The 22,346-nt window shown below is 33.0% G+C and overlaps 2 protein-coding genes across 4 annotated transcripts in view; one reads left to right on the top strand and one right to left on the bottom strand.

The window, feature by feature from the left end:
* Window positions 1-152: 152 nt before the first annotated feature.
* On the top strand, window positions 153-2,371 carry LOC126827159 (uncharacterized). Its single transcript, XM_050556391.2, has 2 exons — window positions 153-248; window positions 832-2,371. Exons 1-2 carry the CDS (start codon window positions 246-248, stop codon window positions 1,936-1,938), a joined length of 1,110 nt encoding a protein of 369 aa, XP_050412348.2. The 5' UTR covers window positions 153-245; the 3' UTR covers window positions 1,939-2,371.
* A 941-nt stretch (window positions 2,372-3,312) lies between these two features.
* Window positions 3,313-22,346, bottom strand: part of LOC126828215 (anoctamin-7) — a 55,911-nt gene continuing 36,877 nt past the window's right edge. For 2 of the 3 annotated variants that reach the window (XM_050557851.2, XM_050557852.2), the window contains 17 exons: window positions 22,167-22,335; window positions 17,720-17,885; window positions 16,824-16,914; window positions 15,687-15,853; window positions 15,243-15,325; window positions 14,667-14,804; window positions 14,250-14,445; window positions 13,796-13,907; window positions 13,226-13,280; window positions 12,134-12,231; window positions 11,722-11,846; window positions 10,961-11,166; window positions 10,218-10,351; window positions 9,791-9,881; window positions 9,296-9,427; window positions 8,539-8,562; window positions 3,313-7,035 (listed from right to left, as the gene is read on the bottom strand). In XM_050557851.2, the coding sequence (XP_050413808.1) occupies window positions 6,964-7,035; window positions 8,539-8,562; window positions 9,296-9,427; window positions 9,791-9,881; window positions 10,218-10,351; window positions 10,961-11,166; window positions 11,722-11,846; window positions 12,134-12,231; window positions 13,226-13,280; window positions 13,796-13,907; window positions 14,250-14,445; window positions 14,667-14,804; window positions 15,243-15,325; window positions 15,687-15,853; window positions 16,824-16,914; window positions 17,720-17,885; window positions 22,167-22,335 (2,059 nt within the window). In that variant the 3' untranslated portion in view covers window positions 3,313-6,963. The remainder of the gene's footprint in view (window positions 7,036-8,538; window positions 8,563-9,295; window positions 9,428-9,790; window positions 9,882-10,217; window positions 10,352-10,960; window positions 11,167-11,721; window positions 11,847-12,133; window positions 12,232-13,225; window positions 13,281-13,795; window positions 13,908-14,249; window positions 14,446-14,666; window positions 14,805-15,242; window positions 15,326-15,686; window positions 15,854-16,823; window positions 16,915-17,719; window positions 17,886-22,166; window positions 22,336-22,346) is intronic. The other variant, XM_050557853.2, reaches the window with a different exon arrangement.

Raw genomic sequence — 22,346 nt, 5'->3', positions numbered from 1 at the left:
CCTTAATTAGCATTACAGTTTATGAAATTGTCAACTACTGCATGTTTGTAAGTGACATGTAAAATTTCTTGTCATCTAAATCCACGTGGCCAGCTATTTTAAAACACACGTCATCATTGATAACATGATCATTATTATTATATATAAGCGCGTATCAACTATCCTTGCCAATGCAAAGACAACAAACGACTTACATAGATCATATGTGTATAGAATTAAAACCATTTATAGGATAACGATAAACAATGGTAAGTTTAATATCTATTCCCTTTAATTTATAATTTGAGTTGTATTCATACATTGTTCTGAGTTTTGTTTTGAAATTTTCCTGTGGAAAATTCGTTTATCTGTCGATGCATCTGGGCGCTTTCTGATAAGTCTAATAAATTATATATGTACCGAACTTTTATTTGCTGTCATCAAAAATCCGAAAAAGAGTCAGCCCCACCCAAAGCATCTGATTGATTATAACTAAGGGCAGCAAACGCCCCGAAAAGGACAGTATGTAACAGTTGTGAACTATAGCTTCGACGGTTATGATTTAATTGTTATGAAAATTCATATTAATGTGTTTAATTTAATATTCACAACCCACAAAATCGCGCTGTTTTTTTTTCTCACAATGACAACCCACAAAATCGAGCTGTTTTTTTTAAAATTATTTTGATTGTATTCCCTATTCAGGACAACCTCCAAATTTTTGAAAATTTTATGGGGGATGCGCCCAGACCCCCTGTCTTGTAACTTTTTAGACATTAAATTAATTTAGTATTTAGTATTCTGTTTTGTTACTTCTGTAATTGACCCCCTATTGTTATTATCCAATTTCAGGAATCTCTGATGTCAAAAAGAAATTTCCAGGAACTGAAAGAGAAAGGTTATACAGTTGTTCCAAATGTTATCAGCCACAAAGACTGTGATATCTATGTAAGCCAATACAAAGATTGGCTAAAGCAGTTTAAAAATGGACGATGGCCACACAACATGTATTCATGTATACAACGATACAAGATAGCTCACATGGAACCGTCGTGGAAGGTCCGACTTGCGTCTAAAAGAGTTTTTGAAGAAGTGTGGAAAACGGATCAACTTCTTTCAAGCTATGATGCAGTTGCTGTTGCTCGTCCCCCAGAAGAACTTGACGACCCCAATGATGTACTAAACGGCTTCTGCAAAGAAAATCAAGGGTGGCTTCACTGTGATCAAGGCTATCTTAGAGATGGACTGCATGCATATCAATCCGGTGTCTATCTGGAAGAAGCTGATGAACAGGATTGGACTTTAGAGGTTCTCGAAGGCTCACACAAACTCCATAATGACTTCTTTGAGCAGTCCCCAAGAGCTAGGATCAGAAGCGCTCTAAATGATTTCTATCGTTTGATAAAAACGGACACTGAATGGTACAACAAAGCAGGCTGCATCAGAAAAAGAATTGCCGTTCCTAAAGGTGGAATGGTTCTTTGGGATTCACGACTAATACATGCAAATGCCCGACCGTTAAGTGGTCGACCTTGCAAGGACAGGTGGCGGTTTGTTGTGTTCGTCTGTATGGCGCCGAAATCGTGGTCAAGTTATCAAAGTTTACAAACCAAAAAGGAGGCCTACGAAAACATGCGGATGACGACTCACTGGCCTAGCAATGACATTGGGTTAATGTCAGAAAGATTACCAGACGACATACCAGATGAAAATCCAGAACCATTAAAAGAACTTCCCGAAATTGCCAAAACAGCAGAAGCTAAAATGCTCGCTGGTGTTATTCCCTATCCAAACGAAAAATCCTCTGAAAAGAGAGGGCCAGCTGTACCACAATGGCGTCTAGTGAGTGGAAAACAGTTGAATCATGATACATACTATCTTGATTACAAACAATTATTTAAACTTTTAACAATTTTCTTTCTTTTTATTGCTATCTGTATTGGAGTTTTTGTGCTTTGAATAAACAACTACTTTTTTTTTACAAAATTTGTAACACCCAGTACATGCCAGAACCATCTTAGCCCATGAATTTAAACTTTATGGTCATTGAATAATTTAAAACTTTTTGAAGGGGCTCTAGAAGATCTCTGGATGACCATCTTAGTCCAAGATTCATAACTTTATTGTCATCATTTATGTGCTTTGAATAAACATTATTCTTTAGAAAATTTATGATACAAATTAGTGCTCATTTTAATAATTTAATACTCATTTCATGATGGGGCCAAGGCCATCTCTGAATAGACATCTTATTCAACGGTTCATGACTTCATACCAGGTAGGTGGATAATCCAAGGAGAGGACTTGTGATCTACAGTGGTAGAAAATTAGCAATGACATAAGTTTCTAGTGCTCAGTTAAAAGAATTAAAATATTAAATCTTGCATGTTAAGCATTGTGTTTTTTGGGTTGTCAATTATTTTATTGACGCTGTTGGTTGATCTGACTACTTTTTATACGCCCACATTGAAATGTGGTCGTATATTGTCGTCGCCCCCTTCCGTCCGGCCGGCGTCCACAATTGCTTGTGGACGCTCTAGAGGCTAAAGTTAATATCCGATTGACTTACAATTTATATACAGTGTTTCAGGCCATGAGACGAAGAAGCCTATTGATTTTCAAAGATTTCTGATAATTACTGCCAAAGTTCTGGCCCTTGATCACTTCAAAAAATCTTGTGGACGCTCTAGAGGCCAAAGTTAATATCGGATTGACTTCAGATTGATACACAGAATTTAAGATCTTGAGACAAACAAGTATATTGATTTTCAATGAATTTTTATGACTTGGAACAGCTAAATCCATGATACAGTATTAAAAGTTTTGTATACAAAACGTTAGCATGGGGCAGAACTTTATAAACACCAAACAAATTGTAATGGTTTTCTAAGTTATTGCTCTTAATCAGATTTTAGTGTATTATAAATGTTTCATTACCGAAAAAAGTAAAAATATGCGACAACTCTTGTTGACTGCCCAGACGATTTAGCTGCTGTGGGTGTATGTTTCGTTGCCTGGCAACCTATCTTTTCATCTTTTGTGTTAGGGTTACGGTTAGTGCCCAGTAGTCAGATCAGCCAACAGTGCCATTTTATTTTATTTTATCATTCCAAAGTGAGGGGGGATGCATAAACCAGGTTCATAGTAAATACACCATTAAAAGCCACCGACGTAATTCTAACCTTGAACCACTGGTCCAAGGGGCATTACTTGGGATTTTTTTTTATGGTGGGAATAGGGCAGAACAATATTGAGCGAAACCCTATAAGGTTTCTTGGACATAACACTCTATTACAACTTCTAGCTCACATATAAATAAACAAGAAACGAATATCTTTTTTGTAATATAATTTATTTTAACATCTGTAATCAAGTCTTATGTTGAAGCCAGCACCCCGTGTAGTGGTCAGAACTCAGTGACTTATTTCTTGAGAAAAATTTAACAAAACAAAACAAGAAAATAGTCAGAAATATAGTTTTAAGAGAATATAAGAAAAGATGTGCAAAAATACTGATAACAAAAGATTTAATTTACAAATAGTCATAAAAACAATTTCATAACAAATTTATCATGTCTTGAAAGCAACAAGCGGTTGCTATGCAAGATACGCCCACATTTTACATGAGATGGACAAAGAACAAGCTCAAAGAAAGAAGCGATTTTTCGTACATTCAGGAGCCATAATCCAGGAAGTTAAGTTCAGATATGCGCGATATGCCATTTTGTCTGTCAGTTTTGTTCCGATTTCCACAAAATTCGAACTCATCCATCATAAGGGTGTAACAGTGATATATTTAAATGTTTTTGTTTTTTTTTCAATCAGAGAAAAATTGTGGCCTTTAGAGGGACCACAAGCTAAAAACACAATTTTTCGAACAATCAGGGGCCATAATTCAGGAAATTACGAATATCAAAAGGAACCAAGATCTTTGGGTTATAAACATGCATTTCAAGTTTCATCAAAATGAGATGAAAATTGTAACCTCTAGAGTGTCCACAAACTAAAAACATGATTTTTCGTACAATCAGGGGCCACAATCCATGAATTTATGGTCCGATACATGCCAATATCAAAAATGAACCATGATCTTTGGGACATGGACCTATATTTTAAGTTTCATCAAAATCGGATAAAAATTGTGACTTGTAGAGTGTCCACAAACAAATTGTGGTTGGATGTCAACTTGGACAGACAGGGGCGACGGCATAATACATCAACATGAAAATGTGGGAGGGTATAAAAATCTAAACACACCAGTTTACTAAACATAATATTTACAACTTTTCAACTCATAATTACTAAATGTTGAATATTGCTAATTTAGTAATTCCAAATTGGATTCAAGGACTGAGCCAGTCCTTGTAAAAGTAACAACAATATACCAGAAGCCAGATTTAAAAGAATGGAGGAATTTAGGTTACTTTTCAAGTTCTTGTTTCTGGACACATTGTTTTATGTGCAGAAAGTCAAGAAAGGATGATGAATTTGGGTTACCTTTTATGTTCATTTAAAAGTTTCACAATACTGTTTTTGGACGTGTTATGGGGAGAACATAAAGCAATGTTAAAAGTAAAGGACCTAGTTCTATTTCATTAATTTAAGGAATGTGAAAGTTCAAAGGTCAACAAATTTAATTACGCATGATTAGCGTTTCAATAACACAAATAAACAACATATAACATATTAACAATCAACTTTTTTTCATCACAAAAAGTCATAAAATATTCACAAAGTCAACAGTTTTTAATTACATCATTCATAAATTCACAATATATTAAAAGTTAATAGTTTTAATGATACCATGAACAAGATCATAATATATTAAAATTTAACAGTATTTAAATTGAAAAAATTAAATGTAAAATGGGAATGTTGTAGTTAGTAACTCCAATATAACAATACACAATAAATAAATTCCAATATATATAAAATACACATACATATTAAATAATTAATCTAATTTGATGATTTCAAATCTTTATTTCATTCTGTTTGTTTTTTTGTTTGATGGGAAAATGAAACGAAAAATAAACAAAACGGAAGTAGAGTCTAATTTCAATTAAGATTGGGTATTTAAAGATGCATTATGTAAAAGCTAAATTTGCCTATTAAATAGGCAGTAAATTTTGCTGGCCTTTTTTTTCTGGCTTCAAATATTATAGATAAATTTGTATTTAGACATTTATTCACATTACAAGCCTACAATCAACTCTCTGGACCATTGGATGGCAATATTTAAACAGATTAAAAAACGATCAGCATTTAATGATTGAATTAAAAACTTTCTATTTCCATTATCTTTTTTTGAACCATTATAGAAAGAACGGCCAGTTCTGTATCTAAATCTTACATAATGCATCCTTAAGATTAGGTATTTAATATGCTATATTTCACAGAAATTGCACTAATTAGTCAATGAATGAAAAGTATTTAACATCGATCTACATCAAGGCAAAAAAGAAATGTAAAGAAAGATCATTAAGTTACCAATCCCATTAATGCCTGTTAATATCAATGAATATCATTATTCTACAAAGTAAATTCCTTACCCATAAATGTTAGCTGAAAGTTCAGGTAGATTTAAGTGCTTGAATATCATATTGATAATAAGTACAAATGAATTAAGATTATTATGTTCAAAATATTTATTATATATACATGTAAATATATAAACATAATATACATGCAAGCATTGATATTTAATAAAGCATGTTGACATCTGTACACAACTAATAACAAATACAGTGGACTATGGATCAGGGATCTAACTTCAAAATGTTGCCCATTGTTCAAGTTTTCACATACATGTATTCATTTATTTCAACTTTTTTTTTTCAAAGAATTTGTCAACTTTTAACACTATCTTCTACCTTAATTTGAAAGAGATATAAATTAGCCAGCCATTCAATTTCACAATAAATCAGTCAAGGCTGTCATATATTACCAAAACAGGAGCCATGTTATGGACCGTTTCTCTCACAGTCTTAACAAAGCAATCACTTATTAAAAAATGCCTTCATTTATATTCACACATTATACCAATTTTGTTCTTAATTTAACATTTTATCAAACAAATAGACAACCAAATGTCAGTTTCTCACTTACTTAAAAAAGAAAATATATATATGAACCCTCCTACCAAGATCTCAAATAACTAAATATAATAAAATAAGATAAAATAATACTGATTATTTGTTTTGGTAACAGTGAGATGAAATTAAAAAAAAAAGGTGCAAGTTTCAGAAATTATCACAAAACAGAAATAATATTTTATTAACAGATATAATAATATTATATTAACAGATATAATAATTTGAACATATTATAATATTAACACAAACGATAAGGTATTAATACAAATGGCAAGGTGATATTAACACAAATTATAAGATTAACAGAAATTATATCATAAAATTAACAGAAATGGATAAAGCTTACAAAATAGAAATAAAAGAAAATAAATTCAAAAACACATTTAACAAATTATTAAGATTCTTTGAAATATGGATTTCAAAACAGTCAAAAAAACAAAAACAAAAATTAAAAGAGAACAAAATAAATGCATTAAATACATTCCTTGGGTATGACTTCATATTGCTCACGTCTCATAAATATGTTATCATAGGAATAACAAATTGGGAAGGTTAATTTTGCAAGATTTCATGAATGTGTTGTTGCCATTATACTAAAAATCGTGTATCGTGTCTACAAACTTTAATATAGTCAGCATTGTAACTAGCAATGGACCATCTATAAATTAAATCAAGAATACCAATTACTTTTGCGAACAGGCAAATCTGACTGAAACACCCTGGTTTCCTGTGATACAATCATTATTAACTGAACTATCCCAACTCTCCAACATTTTCTGGGGGGTCAAACTAATTTCAGAAATCATGAAAATTAGAGCAGTGTTTATTAATGAAGACTAGAAGGACAATAGTCAAAGAAGAAAATGTCGGATAAATAATTAAGATGAATGTTATGTGGTTGTTTCTGGAACTTTAAGATTGACATCACCAGTACCTTCATCTTCATCACCTTCTTTCGTCAGCTGTAATAAACAGATTATAAATCATTATATTACAATTTATTTCTGTTAAATCAACTGAGCAAACTTTTACTCCGAGACATTAACATCTGACTGGGTCATATACAATAAAAGTCTTTACTGTGGCTATTTGTTGTAAAATATATCATATGTATAAACCTCTCAACCCAACTATGTTTATTCTAAATAAACCATTACTCATAATATATAGTAACTGTTCTACAATCTGCTTTATGATCATTTTTTTGGAAAATTATTTGTTTACTACCCTTATAACTAATAATTAATTCTGATCCTGTAGTATAAATTATTGAGATATGACATGCTTCAATCAATTACCATCCAAATCAGAAGGCAAAGGTGGTCCCCTCAAACTGAAAATCATACTATGTGCTCTGTTAACTTAAAACAAAGCAGTTAATATAAGTATTATTGTGCTTATTAGTAAAATTATTGATGAGTTTTATCAAGGTTAAAAAATGCAAAATTTTTCTATTACTGGTACCAGGTAAAATATTTGCTATGATCCGGTACAATTTAGCAAATTTCTGTGTTTGGGGTTACGGTTATAAACATATGCTCATGAAATCAACAAATTAAATGATATTAAAATAAATGGTATCAAGAAATTTGAATAAACCCTGTTCTAATAATTAAAAAATTCTAATATTCTAAGTAAGCTAACAAAAACTACTTAATAATGTGTAGCAAAATATCATATCTAAATATCATATCATATTTCAAATGATTTGTGATAAAAATGGTACTTCAAATGATTTGTGATAAAAATGGTATTTCAAATGATTTGTGATAAAAGTGGTATTTCAAATGATTTGTGATTAAAGTGGTATTTCAAATGATTTGTAAGATAAATGGTACTTCAAACGGTTTCTAAGAGAAATGGTACTTCAAACGGTTTGTAAGATAAATGGTACTTCAAACAGTTTGTAAGATAAATGGTACTTCAAACGGTTTGTAAGATAAATGGTACTTCAAACGGTTTCTAAGATAAATGGTAATTCAAATAATTTGTAAGATAAATGGTAATTCAAAAGGTTTGTAAGATAAACAGTAGTTCAAATAATTTGTAAGATAAATGGTATTTTTCCCATAAATGGTATTTCTCCAATACATGGTATTTCTCCAATAAATGGTATTTCTCTAATAAATGGTATTTCTCCGATAAATGGTTTCTTAGATACATGGTATTTCAAATGGTTTCTAAGATAAAAGGTATTTGAAATGGTTTGTAATAAAATATTGTATTCTGAACTATAGTATTTAAATTGAAGCAATAAATTATATTACTTGTAATATGACAGTTTAAATCTATGTAATAATCAGGGGAGGGAGGGGATCTATTCACAATCTATAAATTAAATGGAGTAGGCTACTGGTAAGATCATAAAAATATTCTATACTAAATTATGATGTTATTATTTTAGAACAAAGTGAGAATTAAGACTATGTTAATTCTATTATAAATGTATTAGTCATATTATATACCTGTTCACCAAACTCATCAAACATCTAGAAAAATATTACACAATATATAGTATAATACATAATCTTTTCCCAATTAAAGTATGGTATTGATCTATACAAGTCTATTCTAGGCAGGTAACAAACAACCTTCGGCTTTCTACTGTGTTTAACTGTCAGTTTCTGTCCAGTCTTTGGAAGTTTACACTGCCACAGTCTTACTTTTCTACACCAACAGAGCTAAAGAAGACAGGCATAACTATGCACTGTGCCATGACAGCAATGATACAACCTATTCTGTGTGTGTGTTAGTTGTATTTTACGTCCGCTTCCACCGCGGTGACATCACAGACAAGCCTATTCTCCAGTCGGGGGATCTTTAACATGTCGTCAATGGTATACACAGGAAACCACTTTTTTTTTGTCACATCCAAATAACTAGAGGCTTTCCTTGCCAGACGCTACATCCTAGCTAAAATTCGTTGAGTTACGTTCTCAGCCTTCACCGGGATTGGACTAGCTAGTTGGTGAGTCTCCATCCTAAACCAATGACAAGGGGAAACAAGTCTAAAAATTGATGAGCTAGTTCTCAGCCATCACAGGGATTGAACCAGGTTGGAGAGTCAATGCAATACTCTCTGATCGACCATGGCTACCGGTGCATGCTATGCATCCGTACTCAATATCCAAATGGAACAATAATTCTGACTAAGCTACAAATGGTAGAAAAGAATCTTGGAGCAATGGCTGAAACCCAACAAGCATGTCCTATTATACTTACCATCATCATAGTTTCTGTATCTGCTAAAGCTTGTTTAGCCAGGTATCTTTCTCGTTTTATCTTTAATTCTAATGTTTCTGGTACATCCGGTACCAATAAATCTATTAATCTACATACACCAAACACCACATGCTGAAATATATCATACAATTACAACCATGTTTGTCCGCTCATCAAACTAAAAGATAATTTGTCGTAGCTTTTCATCCTTACTTAAGCAATTGATCAAAAAAGCAGATTCTCACATTTAAAAACAAACAATTTTGTCTAGTGAGAAAAAATTGTTTAAAACCACTAATGATTTGTTTGCAATAGTATGGAAGTTGAATATCTAAAATGAATATCCGTTAGAATTAATTCCGTTCAGTATGGTTACTTGGAAATTTTGTAACATTTAGGATCCTCTGCAGATGACATAAACAAGCAGTGCCTCTTAAAAGTGTTGGGGAAGATCTTTCTAATGGGCATCTCTTTAATCCTTTTTAATGTACTGACCTCGAATATTATGACAAATCCTAGTCTAATAGCCAGAAGACGCCAGTAGAATATTGTATAATGACCAGTCTCATCTCTGAAGGCTTTATATCTATATAAAAAAATACATTTTATATAAAAATTATCCCTATTCTTACATCCATCCTTCTCTGTAGTCTGCACCCCATGTAGTCTTTGGAACCAAAGACCATCTGGTTATCAGCCAGTGCAACCCGCCACTCCCCAGTCAAAATGCAATAATAACTAAGCAATAAAGAGGTATTAAACTATAACGTATTCCTATCTGATAACGTTCAGAGCATACTCATCAAAACTTTGCCAAAATATATAAAAAGTTGTTTTCAATAAGTATGTGTTATACTAGTTTATTACTCTATCCAGTTACTAAATGCCTCTAAATGATTAAAGTAATATTGTTATATTTTACCTGCAAGGCTGTGATAGAGTACCATTTGGCGCTTGAGCAAGTGTAAAGTTAGTATAACCTGTTAAGTCCCAGTTATACTCATATTGATATAATAAACGAGGTAAAAACTCAGATGTAAAGGCGATTAAAAATGACTGGAAAAAACAAAATTTTATTTCATTTAATTGGTGTAGATCATTTTGTATACATGAAATTAAAGCAAAATTTTGTAAGTGCAATAATTAATAACATTAATTTTGAGATACATTTTGTCAAAAGAAGTATCTGAATTTCATTGCTAATCGTTCTTTTTGCCCAAATAACATTAGACACTATTAAGGTGGGAGTGATGTGAAAACTCAAGTTCAGGTGCCTATTTTTGCATCATATTTTTGCACTAATATAACCAGACACCAAAATATTATTTTCCGCTTCCTCAAAACATATGAATATTGATAATATTAGTGATTAGTGAGATTCTTTGTACTATAGATTGGAATATAAGATTTGAAGATTCTTGCATCAATTTGACCCCTATGTTCAAAGTGTTTAGTGGAATTGACATGGCCATGATTACCTGAATTTCTGTGATTGACAGAATGTTTGGGTGAGCACTGTACTCCCACCCACTGACATTAGCAACTGAACTGACAGTTTTACAAGAATGATATATAGCGAAGTGTTCAACGCTTTCAGCTTGAAATCAGAATGGAAGTCATGATCACTGCATTAATACGTATTTAAATACAATGCTTTATACTTACATTACTAATAACAGCTAACTGGGCTAAAGAATCTAAAATGGTGTACCATACACCAATATTTTTGGCTCGCTCTGCTACAGGACGCCGTGTTTCAGAAACAAATTTCGAAGCATCCAGTCGAATTTCAACCCAATTATTAAGCAGAGCAAATAAAGGAGCTAGTGGAAAAGCAGCAACAAATATTGTGATAAAACCAAACTGTAATACTGAAGAAAAAAACCCCCAAACAATTAATCACTTTTTTTTTTAAACGTTAATCTAATAAATTGGTAACAAAAATGCAAGTTGAACAAAAGACAGGATTGTGATTGCATAGTATCTCTCATAATTTCAATAATATGTTTGCAGGTATCGGTGTATAGCAGTTGGAGGAAACTGGTGGACCCAGAGAACACCCACAAGATTGAACAGGCAATCCTACTCCTTATCACGTACAAGCGGGGATTCAAAACCATGCCACTTGACTCAATGACAGACCAAGTGATCAAACGTGCACACGTTAACCATTCGGCCACCCAACACCCCCATCTAAGACAGGTGTACCAGAGCTGTTATTAAGAAAATTTAGATGACAGCACATAAATAATATTCAACTGTACAACCAAAGTAAAATGATGGAAGTAAACATTTGTTCTAAGAAAAGTCCCACATGAAGCAAATTTTCTGTAAGGTGTATAGTATGACAGATTGGCATCTGTTGTTATATCATTGTTCGGATTAAGATATTCATGTAAATGTAAACGAGATGAAGAAATACATACCCATTTCCAGGTATTCCTGGAATAGTCCTTCATTTTCTATCAGTTCAAAATCATCTTCCCATCTCATTCTAGGAACACTTTTATCTATCTTTACACGGAAACGATGCCATAAAGATTTGGCTTTTCTGGAAAGAACAACAATTTCTTGTGATACTCACTGTAAGGATATATCACTGATGGAACAATCATTTGTCTTACTGTATGAGTATACAGAACAATAATTTCTTGTGATACTGACTATGGATATATAACTAATGGAACAATCATGGTCTTACTGTATGGAGTATGGAAATATAACTTACAGAACAATTATTTTTTGTTTTTGTGCTGTATATAACATATGAAACAATTATTTTTCGTAAAAACTTTTATGAAACAATTATTTGTCTAACAGCATGACAATATAACTTACGGAACAATAACTTCTTGAGCATTATTAATCATCTGTTTACCAATCATAATAACAGCCAATTGTTGAGCTAACTCAATTAAACAACCTCCATTATTACACTGAATAATATTATAGCTTAAAATTAATCCAGATAATATAGACTACACATGAAGTAGATATATGATTCTTTCCAAAATTATAAGAAGTTTCATTCAGGAGAAATAGGCCTTGCTTTTTCAATGTGATACTATTCCATGATATAAAATGGAGTTTAACATCCTACTTTCTGACACCAGCTAAAGAAGATGGCAAATACCATGCAGTATGCTATGAGAGAAATTTTGAATTCCAACAGTCAAGAGTTCTTTTACATGCACACCATCATGTATCTAGGATCTTGTCTTTTTTTGTCCCATCCACACAACTAAATGCTGTTCCTTGCCTGGCCCTCTTTCATGCCCCACTCACTAGGGGGAAACCATATCGGAAAATCTCTAGAAACTTTATCGGCCAACAATGGATTGAACACGGTATGACCTGGTTATCAAATCAACACATTAATTACTGAACCACAGTGGCTCTCTAAATTAAATTAAGTCCATAAAGCTATTGAATGAAGTATCAAATAAAGATATTCTATTCTATTTAATGAAGTTTCAAACTGATGATATCATCGGTGAAGTGTCAAAAGGGTGTATCTCGGGGAATTAGTCAAATACCCTTTTCTGCATTTTTAAAATCTCCCAATTAATATGCACATTTCTGTCTGAGCTGTGTATCTCTATGCCAATTAGAACTGTTCTGGGTATCATGTGTCCAAATGTTGTATCTTGATTTGTGGAAATTTTTAAATGCAAAAGGTTCTATTTCTTAATCTTTAGAAATTCTTAGATACACCCTTTTGACACTTCACCAACGATATGGTATTTCATTTAATGAAATTTCAAACTGCTGATATGCATTGTATTGAATGAAATTTCAATCAGATGATATGCTATTTTATTTAATGAAATTTCAAACTGGTGAAATGCTATTTTATTTAATGAAATTTCAAACTGATGATATGCATTTTATTTCATGAAATTTCAAACTGACGATATGCATTTTATTTACCTCTTCACTTCTTAAACCAAAGAATCTGTTGTAATGACCAGGATAACCTACAAACCTAAATAAATAAAAACAGCATATATTCTGGTAGTAAAACAGTCATAAACAATTAGATGAACAATAGACTATAGGATAAACACACTACTGAAACTTGCTTAATGACATGCAACATATTAACATCATTTGTGGATCAAATTTGTTCATAATTGCTTTACAGAATGGAGTTTTGCAAAGGGTGAGAGAGAAAAATTGGATTTAATGTCATAAACTAGGTCATTTCGGTACAAACACATGGTTCAATTTTACTTCAATAATTCACGTAGGAGTTTTTAGCAGTGTAGAAAACCCACAACATTGGACAGTGGACCACATTTCTTGTCACATGCAAGCTGGGAATTGAAACCACGCCATTTGACTCAATGACAGACCTTACAATCTAAAGTGCATGAGTTAATTCAATTGGTCACTGGTCACCCAACCTACTTTATTTGCAAAGGTATGCATATAATATTAAAATGTTTAGTATAATATTGTGAATGTAACCAGGCGTAAAATATAACAGATATTACTTACTTTCCTTTAAAAAAAGCAACATAAATAATGGAAGAATAAAAGTTGACAAACTGGAAAATAAATACTTTAAATGTCAACTGATCTTCAAACTCTGACTGAGTTCTATGCATTTCTGAAAAATAAATGGAGGAAAGTATTTCAGTAACCTTTTAATAACAAACAGTATCTTATAATTCTTAAATAACTAACTATATTTTAATTCTTAAATAACTTATTATATTTTAATTCTTAAATTTCATCATTAAAAAACTAACAGCATTTTGATTCTTAAATAAGTAAAAGTTTAATTTTTCAGTAACTCATGAACAGCATAATTCTTAAACTAAAATTTTAATTCTTGAAAAAAAACAACAGCAAACATTGACAGCATTTCTAAAATTTCAAATATATCTGAAATGGCGGAGAACAAATGCATTTACCCAGATATATATTTTAAATACATATTGGTACTTACCCCATTGTGTTAATTTTAAAGCTAATTTCTCGTAAACTCTGCCAAGTGCCATAATTATAATTAAATTCACAATAGCAGCTGATAAACTGGCAATAATGGATGCTTTAGGTCGTAAGTCTTTGTTTTCAAATAATGGTATGCTAACCAAAACACGATACATAATTACGGCAATGATAAATATAATAACTAGGAACATCTGAGAACAAAAAGAGAAAAATAAATCCATGAACGATTATAATGAAAGACAACAAAAATATAACAAGAATAAAATTCTTGAATAATCAGGAATATACTTAGGTAAATATGATGACGAGAGGACATTTAAATACAAGAAAATACTATGATCTAGCACCCCAGTCCCACATATGTAAAAAAAATTCCTTTCGTTTGAATTGAAATCTATGACTGAATATTTACCATAATAACAATAACAGCCATGCCCGACAATATCCTGGGTATCCTTTGTCTGGGGTTAAAATAAGGCTCCCTTATCCCAGTAACAGGATTCTCCTTCCATTCTGGAGCTTTGGCTGCGTATTCTGTACGAGGACGTTCCTGAAATTTGAAAAAAAATTATTTTTTTATTTTTTTTATTCAAAATGCTTGATATTAAGAGGGTCTAATTAACATACCTTTGGTAGACTTGATACCCAAGTTTATTAACTTTTTTTTGTCAGAGAATATTTTGACAGAAATACCTTAATCAGATCCTGTTTTATCAGACCCTTAAATACAGTGCCGAATTTAGATGAAGAAGGACTCTATGCTATTCCGCATGTGAGGCCTGTCCCACCCCCAGCCCCAGATGGAAGAGTTTTTTAAAAACAAAATTGAGTAGAGCTGAGAATGGTACTCGGTGTTTAGGAAAGTACATGTAAGAAAGGCCTATATGACTTGGTCAAAAATATTGTACACCTTGACCGGAGGCCTCCAAGATTTTAAGGCCATAGTTTGAGCCTGTCAAGCCTAACTAGTATAATTAATCTGACCTACCTCTTCATCTTCTAAATCTAAAACATCCCAATGATGAGCTAAACTGGCATTCTTTCTTTTCCAGTATTCCAGAAATGTTACAGCTGAAACATTTATTTAAATATCTGTTACATTCAATTATCTCCCCTTTAGTCTCCTTGGAGTTACCTCCCTTACACCAACACCCAGGTCACAAGTTATTGTAATAATTGTAGTTCAGCATTAATTTAATACTCCTAAATTTATTTTGTGTCAAATTTATAAAATTTTAAATGCTGAAAATTTGAGTGATTTGAAGTCATTTCTGTTTATATCAATTCTTTTTCATAAAATACTGAATTACAGAATTCTTGCCTATAATCTTAGACTAAATTATTAACCAATGATAACTTTTGTTGCAAGTAGCATTCAGCATAGTCTTAACTTTCAGTAAATTGAATGATAATAAAAAAAAATTCTACTTACCCCAAAAAGAGACGAATATAGCGTAAAACACTGTACCCGGATGATCAAATAAATAAGCTATTCTAACAAACAGACATACATCTGATAAATACCAATATTCACAACCAATATCTTCATCACAGAGTGGACACATCTTATACGACTCACCACTATCACAGATTTCACTTCTACAATATACAAAAACATTTCATATCTTCAATAATATACAAAAACATTTCACTTCTTTTACAATATACAAAAACATTTCATTTCATATGTCGGCGATATCACTTCTGTGGAAGCAGACATTAAATAAGCTATTTCACACACACACACTTCTACAATATACATTGAATTATATTACAGTGAATTGAATAAAATATTAATTACAGGTACTACAATATTCCCAAGAGTAAGCACTTATATGAATTCTAATTTCCAAGGAGAGTTATGTCTCCCCTTCAATCCTTTCAATATTTGAATAAATTAAATCAAGAAGACTGTCACCAACATTTCCTGCCCAAGGTACACCAAAAACTAAGTCAAATTTGTTTTCATTGAAACACAGAAATGAGTAAATCTGAGAAATATCTAATTAGCAAAAGGCACAAATACTATAATATGTTGATGTGTGTACAAAATTTGATAAAGATATCGTGAACAGCGTGTGTGAAATGCTCCTGGAACAATATCATGACAGAAGTACAGAAGGAGCCTGTTTCAATATCCCTCCTAAAACATGCATTCTGCAAGAGCTAAATCGGCCTATTGTAGGTCTTTCTTTAGGCCTGAAATGTTTTCAAAAGTATTAATTAGACATTAATTAACTGATCCAGGCCTTAATCAACTCTCGATGGCATCAGATTTCTCCGATATTAAATAGATTAGAATGGTTCAGCGATACTTTGATTTAATCAAATATGGAGGACCGAGACTTAGCTTCAATCAACCAGTACCGTGGTTGAAATTATTGCACACGTCTGTCAAAACTTCAAAGGCTTATATCTTCGCTTGCAATAGAGTAATTTGAATGAAATTTTTAAATTATTCATTTTACATCATCTACTTTCGAACTATTATAGCAAGAATGGCTAGTTCTTTATCTAAATCTTACATAATGTATCTTTAAACCTTGGCCGGTGAAGGATGTGTACTTACGCAGGTTTATTACTACCAACAGTTACAATACCATATATAAATACAAGTACACCCACTATAGATGCTGGTAATAACCAGGCAGTATAAAAACCTGAAAACATACAAATTATACCATGTATAAAGATAAAAGTACAGCAAATATATGGGATGAGGTATCAGGTGTTCTACAAAGATTACGCATAACCTGCCCTGTGTACAAACCCTATCACTATTTAATTCAAGCAAGTAAATGGAAATTCTGACCCATCTATAAAGTACAGCAAATATATGGGATGAGGTATCAGGTGTTCTAGAAAGATTACGCATAACCTGCCCTGTGTACAAACCCTATCACTATTTAATTCAAGCAAGTAAATGGAAATTCTGCACCAATCAAGCTAAAGAAGACAGGCATAAGCCATCTATTGTGTTATGATGGAAATTTAGCTTTGACAGAGGAGTTATCGCCTGCTCTTATTTTGATTCTCAACTGTAAGGGGATCTTTTACGTACTACCAACGGTATTCAGGGACCTCCCTTTTTTGTTGCATTGAACAATCAGACACATTTTTTGCCGGGCCCTTTGTCCTGCACAATTGATTAGGGAAAAGCATATTCGTAAATCTAGAGTGACTTTGTCGACCAGTGAGCTAGCGCTTAAATCACTGAGCAATCATGCCAGAAAAATCGTTAGAATAAACAACAAACAGTATCAGGTATTCTTGATTGATAAATAAATATAAATTTGTTTTAATGAAAAATATCTATTAACTATTATAATTCGTTGGTATGTTCACAAAGTTTTGTAAATATAAAACCTGGATTGAAGGAATTTTAATATCCCTCCCATAATCTTTTTTTCTGCACAGAATAACAAATGAAAAAGATATTTATACAAAGTATAGTTCTCTACTCACCTAACCAGGCAAAGTATATACCAATTTTTTCACCAAAATATTCCCTTATATGGTCAAGGGGTTGATATTTATACCAACAGCCCCATCTAGCCCAGTAATGATGAAGAACTTGTCTTTTATTCAGTGTTTCTGGATCATATGAATGTCTTGGTAGTTCATAACCACCCTGTAGACAAATGTTTTAAAATAATTGTCATTTTATAGGTTGTGCATGCCTACAAATATGAAGACCGTAATCTCAGAATTTTCAAAGATTGTAATATTTTTTTCTCAAACATTGTATACAAATTTTACTATAATCATTTAGTACATACTGAAGTTATTTAAGTAACATATATGTTAATTTTACAGAAACAGATGATTTTTGCTGATTACTTTCAACAGAGTCCTAATAGATAAAATTCTTATAAAAATTTGTTTCTCAGTCTCATTTCTTGTACAAGAAGACTCAAGTCCCTTAAATACAAAAACCAGCGGCTGCCAGGCAGGATACGCCCACATTTTCGAGAGATGGATAGAGAACAAGCTAACAAGAAAGTGATTTTTCCTACATTCAAGGGCCATAATTCAGGAAATTACGATTCCATATGCGCAAATATCGAAAGGAACTGAGATCTTTGTGTTATAAACTTACATTTCAAGTTTCAACAAAATCGGATAAAATTTGTGACCTCTATAGGGTCCACAACCTTGATATACCATATTTTTTCGCTATTTGAGAACGAATGGCAGCCATTTTGTCTGTCAATTTTGGGCCGATTTTCACGAAATTCGAACTCAGTCGTCCTTAGGGTGTAACGGTCATATAATAATAAGTTTTTTTAAATCGGATAAAAATTATGACCTCTATAGGGTCCACAAGCTAAAAACTCGATTTTTCATAAAATCAGGGGCCATAATTCAGGAAGTTACGGTCCGATATGCGTGAATATCGAAAAGATCCGAGATCTTTGGGTTATAAACTTACATTTCAAGTTTCACCAAAATCAGATAAAAATTGTGACCTCTATAGGGTCCACAACCTTGATATACCATATCTTTACGCTATTTGAGAACGAACGGCGGCCATTTTGGGCCGATTTTCACAAAATTCGAACTCAGTCGTCCTTAGGGTGTAACGGTGATATAATAATACGTTTTTTTAAATCGGATAAAAATTATGACCTCTATAGGGTCCACAAGCCAAAAAACGCGTTTTTGCGTACAATCAGGGGGCATAATTCATGAAGTTAAGGTCCGATATGCGCGAATATTGAAAGGAACCGAGATCTTTGTGTTAATACATTTTTTTTAAATCGGATAAAAATTATGACCTCTTTATGGTCCACAAGCTAAATTCGCGATTTTTCGTACAATCAGGGGCCATAATTCAGAAAGTTATGGTCCGATATGCGCAAATATCGAAAGGAACGGAGATCTTTAGGTTATAAACTTACATTTCAAGTTTCAACAAAATCGGATAAAAATTGTGACCTCTATAGGGTCCACAACCTTGATATACCATATTTTTTACGTTATTTGAGAACGAAGGGCGGCCATTAAGTCTGTCAGTTTTGGGCTGAATTTCACGAAATTCGAACTCAGCCGTCCTTAGGGTGTAATGGTGATATAATAATACGATTTTTTAAATCGGATAAAAATTATGACCTCTATAGGGTCCACAAGCTAAAAACATGATTTTCCGTACAATCAGGGGCCATAATTCAGGAAGTTACGGTCCGATATGCGCGAATATCGAAAGGAACTGAGATCTTTGGGTTATAAACTTACATTTCAAGTTTCAACAAAATCGGATAAAAATTGTGACCTCTATAGGGTCCACAACCTTGATATACCATATTTTTACGCTATTTGAGAACGAACGGCGGCCATTTTGTCTGTCAATTTTGGGCCGATTTTCACGAAATTCGAACTCAACCTTCCTTAGGGTGTAACGGTGATATAATAATACGTTTTTTTAAATCGGATACAAATTATGACCTCTATAGGGTCCACAAGCTAAAAACGTGATTTTTCGTACAATCAGGGGCCATAATTCAGGAAGTTACGGTCCGATATGCGCAAATATAGAAAGGAACCGAGATCTTTGGGTTATAAACTTACATTTCAAGTTTCAAAAAAATCGGATAAAAATTGTGACCTCTATAGGGTCCACAACCTGGATATACCATATTTTTACGCTATTTGAGAACGAAAGGCGGCCATTTTGTCTGTCAATTTTGGGCCGATTTTCACGAAATTCAAACTCACCCTTCCTTAGGGTGTAACGGTGATATAACAATATGGTTTTTTAAATCGGATAAAAATTATGACCTCTATAGGGTCCACAAGCTAAAAACGTGATTTTTTGTACAATCAGGGGCCATAATTCAGGAAGTTACAATCCGATATGTGCAAATATCGAAAGGAACCGAGATCTTTGGGTTATAAACTTACATTTCAATTTTCAACAAAATCGGATAAAAATTGTGACCTCTATAGGGTCCACAACCTTGATATACCATATTTTTACGCTATTGGAGAACGAATGGCGGCCATTTTGCTGTCAATTTTGGGCTGATTTCCACGAAATTCGAACTCAACCTTCCTTAGGGTGTAACGGGGATATAATAATACGGTTTTTTAAATCGAATAAAAATTATGACCTCTTTATGGTCCACAAGCTAAATTCGCGATTTTTCGTACAATCAGGGGCCATAATTCAGAAAGTTATGGTCCGATATGCGCAAATATCGAAAGGAACGGAGATCTTTAGGTTATAAACTTACATTTCAAGTTTCAACAAAATCGGATAAAAATTGTGACCTCTATAGGGTCCACAACCTTGATATACCATATTTTTTACGTTATTTGAGAACGAAGGGCGGCCATTAAGTCTGTCAGTTTTGGGCTGAATTTCACGAAATTCGAACTCAGCCGTCCTTAGGGTGTAATGGTGATATAATAATACGATTTTTTAAATCGGATAAAAATTATGACCTCTATAGGGTCCACAAGCTAAAAACATGATTTTCCGTACAATCAGGGGCCATAATTCAGGAAGTTACGGTCCGATATGCGCGAATATCGAAAGGAACTGAGATCTTTGGGTTATAAACTTACATTTCAAGTTTCAACAAAATCGGATAAAAATTGTGACCTCTATAGGGTCCACAACCTTGATATACCATATTTTTACGCTATTTGAGAACGAACGGCGGCCATTTTGTCTGTCAATTTTGGGCCGATTTTCACGAAATTCGAACTCAACCTTCCTTAGGGTGTAACGGTGATATAATAATACGTTTTTTTAAATCGGATACAAATTATGACCTCTATAGGGTCCACAAGCTAAAAACGCGATTTTTCGTACAATCAGGGGCCATAATTCAGGAAGTTACGGTCCGATATGCGCAAATATAGAAAGGAACCGAGATCTTTGGGTTATAAACTTACATTTCAAGTTTCAAAAAAATCGGATAAAAATTGTGACCTCTATAGGGTCCACAACCTGGATATACCATATTTTTACGCTATTTGAGAACGAAAGGCGGCCATTTTGTCTGTCAATTTTGGGCCGATTTTCACGAAATTCAAACTCACCCTTCCTTAGGGTGTAACGGTGATATAACAATATGGTTTTTTAAATCGGATAAAAATTATGACCTCTATAGGGTCCACAAGCTAAAAACGTGATTTTTTGTACAATCAGGGGCCATAATTCAGGAAGTTACAATCCGATATGTGCAAATATCGAAAGGAACCGAGATCTTTGGGTTATAAACTTACATTTCAATTTTCAACAAAATCGGATAAAAATTGTGACCTCTATAGGGTCCACAACCTTGATATACCATATTTTTACGCTATTGGAGAACGAATGGCGGCCATTTTGCTGTCAATTTTGGGCTGATTTCCACGAAATTCGAACTCAACCTTCCTTAGGGTGTAACGGTGATATAATAATACGGTTTTTTAAATCGAATAAAAATTATGACCTCTATAGGGTCCACAAGCTAAAAACGCGATTTTTCGTTCAATCAGGGGCCATAATTCAGGAAGTTACGGTCCGATATGCGCGATTATCGAAAGGAACTGAGATCTTTGGGTTATAAACTTACATTTTAAGTTTTAAAAAAATCGGATAAAAATTGTGACCTCTATAGGGTCCACAAGCTAAAAACGTGATTTTTCGTACAATCAGGGGCCATAATCCATGAAGTTTCGATCCGATACATGCCAATATCAAAAGCAGCCGAGATCTTTTGGGGATAAACCTATATTTTAAGTTTCGTCAAAATCGGATAAGAATTGTGACCTGTAGAGAGTCCACAAACAATTGTGGACGGACGGACGGACGTCCGGACAGGGGCGACGGCATAATACGTCCACATGAAAATGTGGGCGTATATAAAAAAAAAAAATAAGAAAAATGTCATGTGTAGCTATTACAGTGAAATTATCTTACATCATGTAAGTTGTAGGCAGCAGTAAGAATATCCTCTTCTAAAAGTCTTTCTACGCCAACTTCTGCTTTCTTCTTCTTGCCGTATGTAGCTGAACACAGGATCTCCCATACTATAAAACTTCGTTGAGTATTGGAGAAAAATGAGATGTGATCATCACTACCTAAAAACCTGAAATAATA

Source organism: Patella vulgata, chromosome 7, assembly GCF_932274485.2.
Source record: "Patella vulgata chromosome 7, xgPatVulg1.2, whole genome shotgun sequence".
Lineage (NCBI taxonomy): Eukaryota > Metazoa > Mollusca > Gastropoda > Patellidae > Patella > Patella vulgata.
The sequence above is the reverse complement of the archived record's forward strand: the minus strand, read 5'-3'. Positions and strand labels throughout refer to the sequence as shown.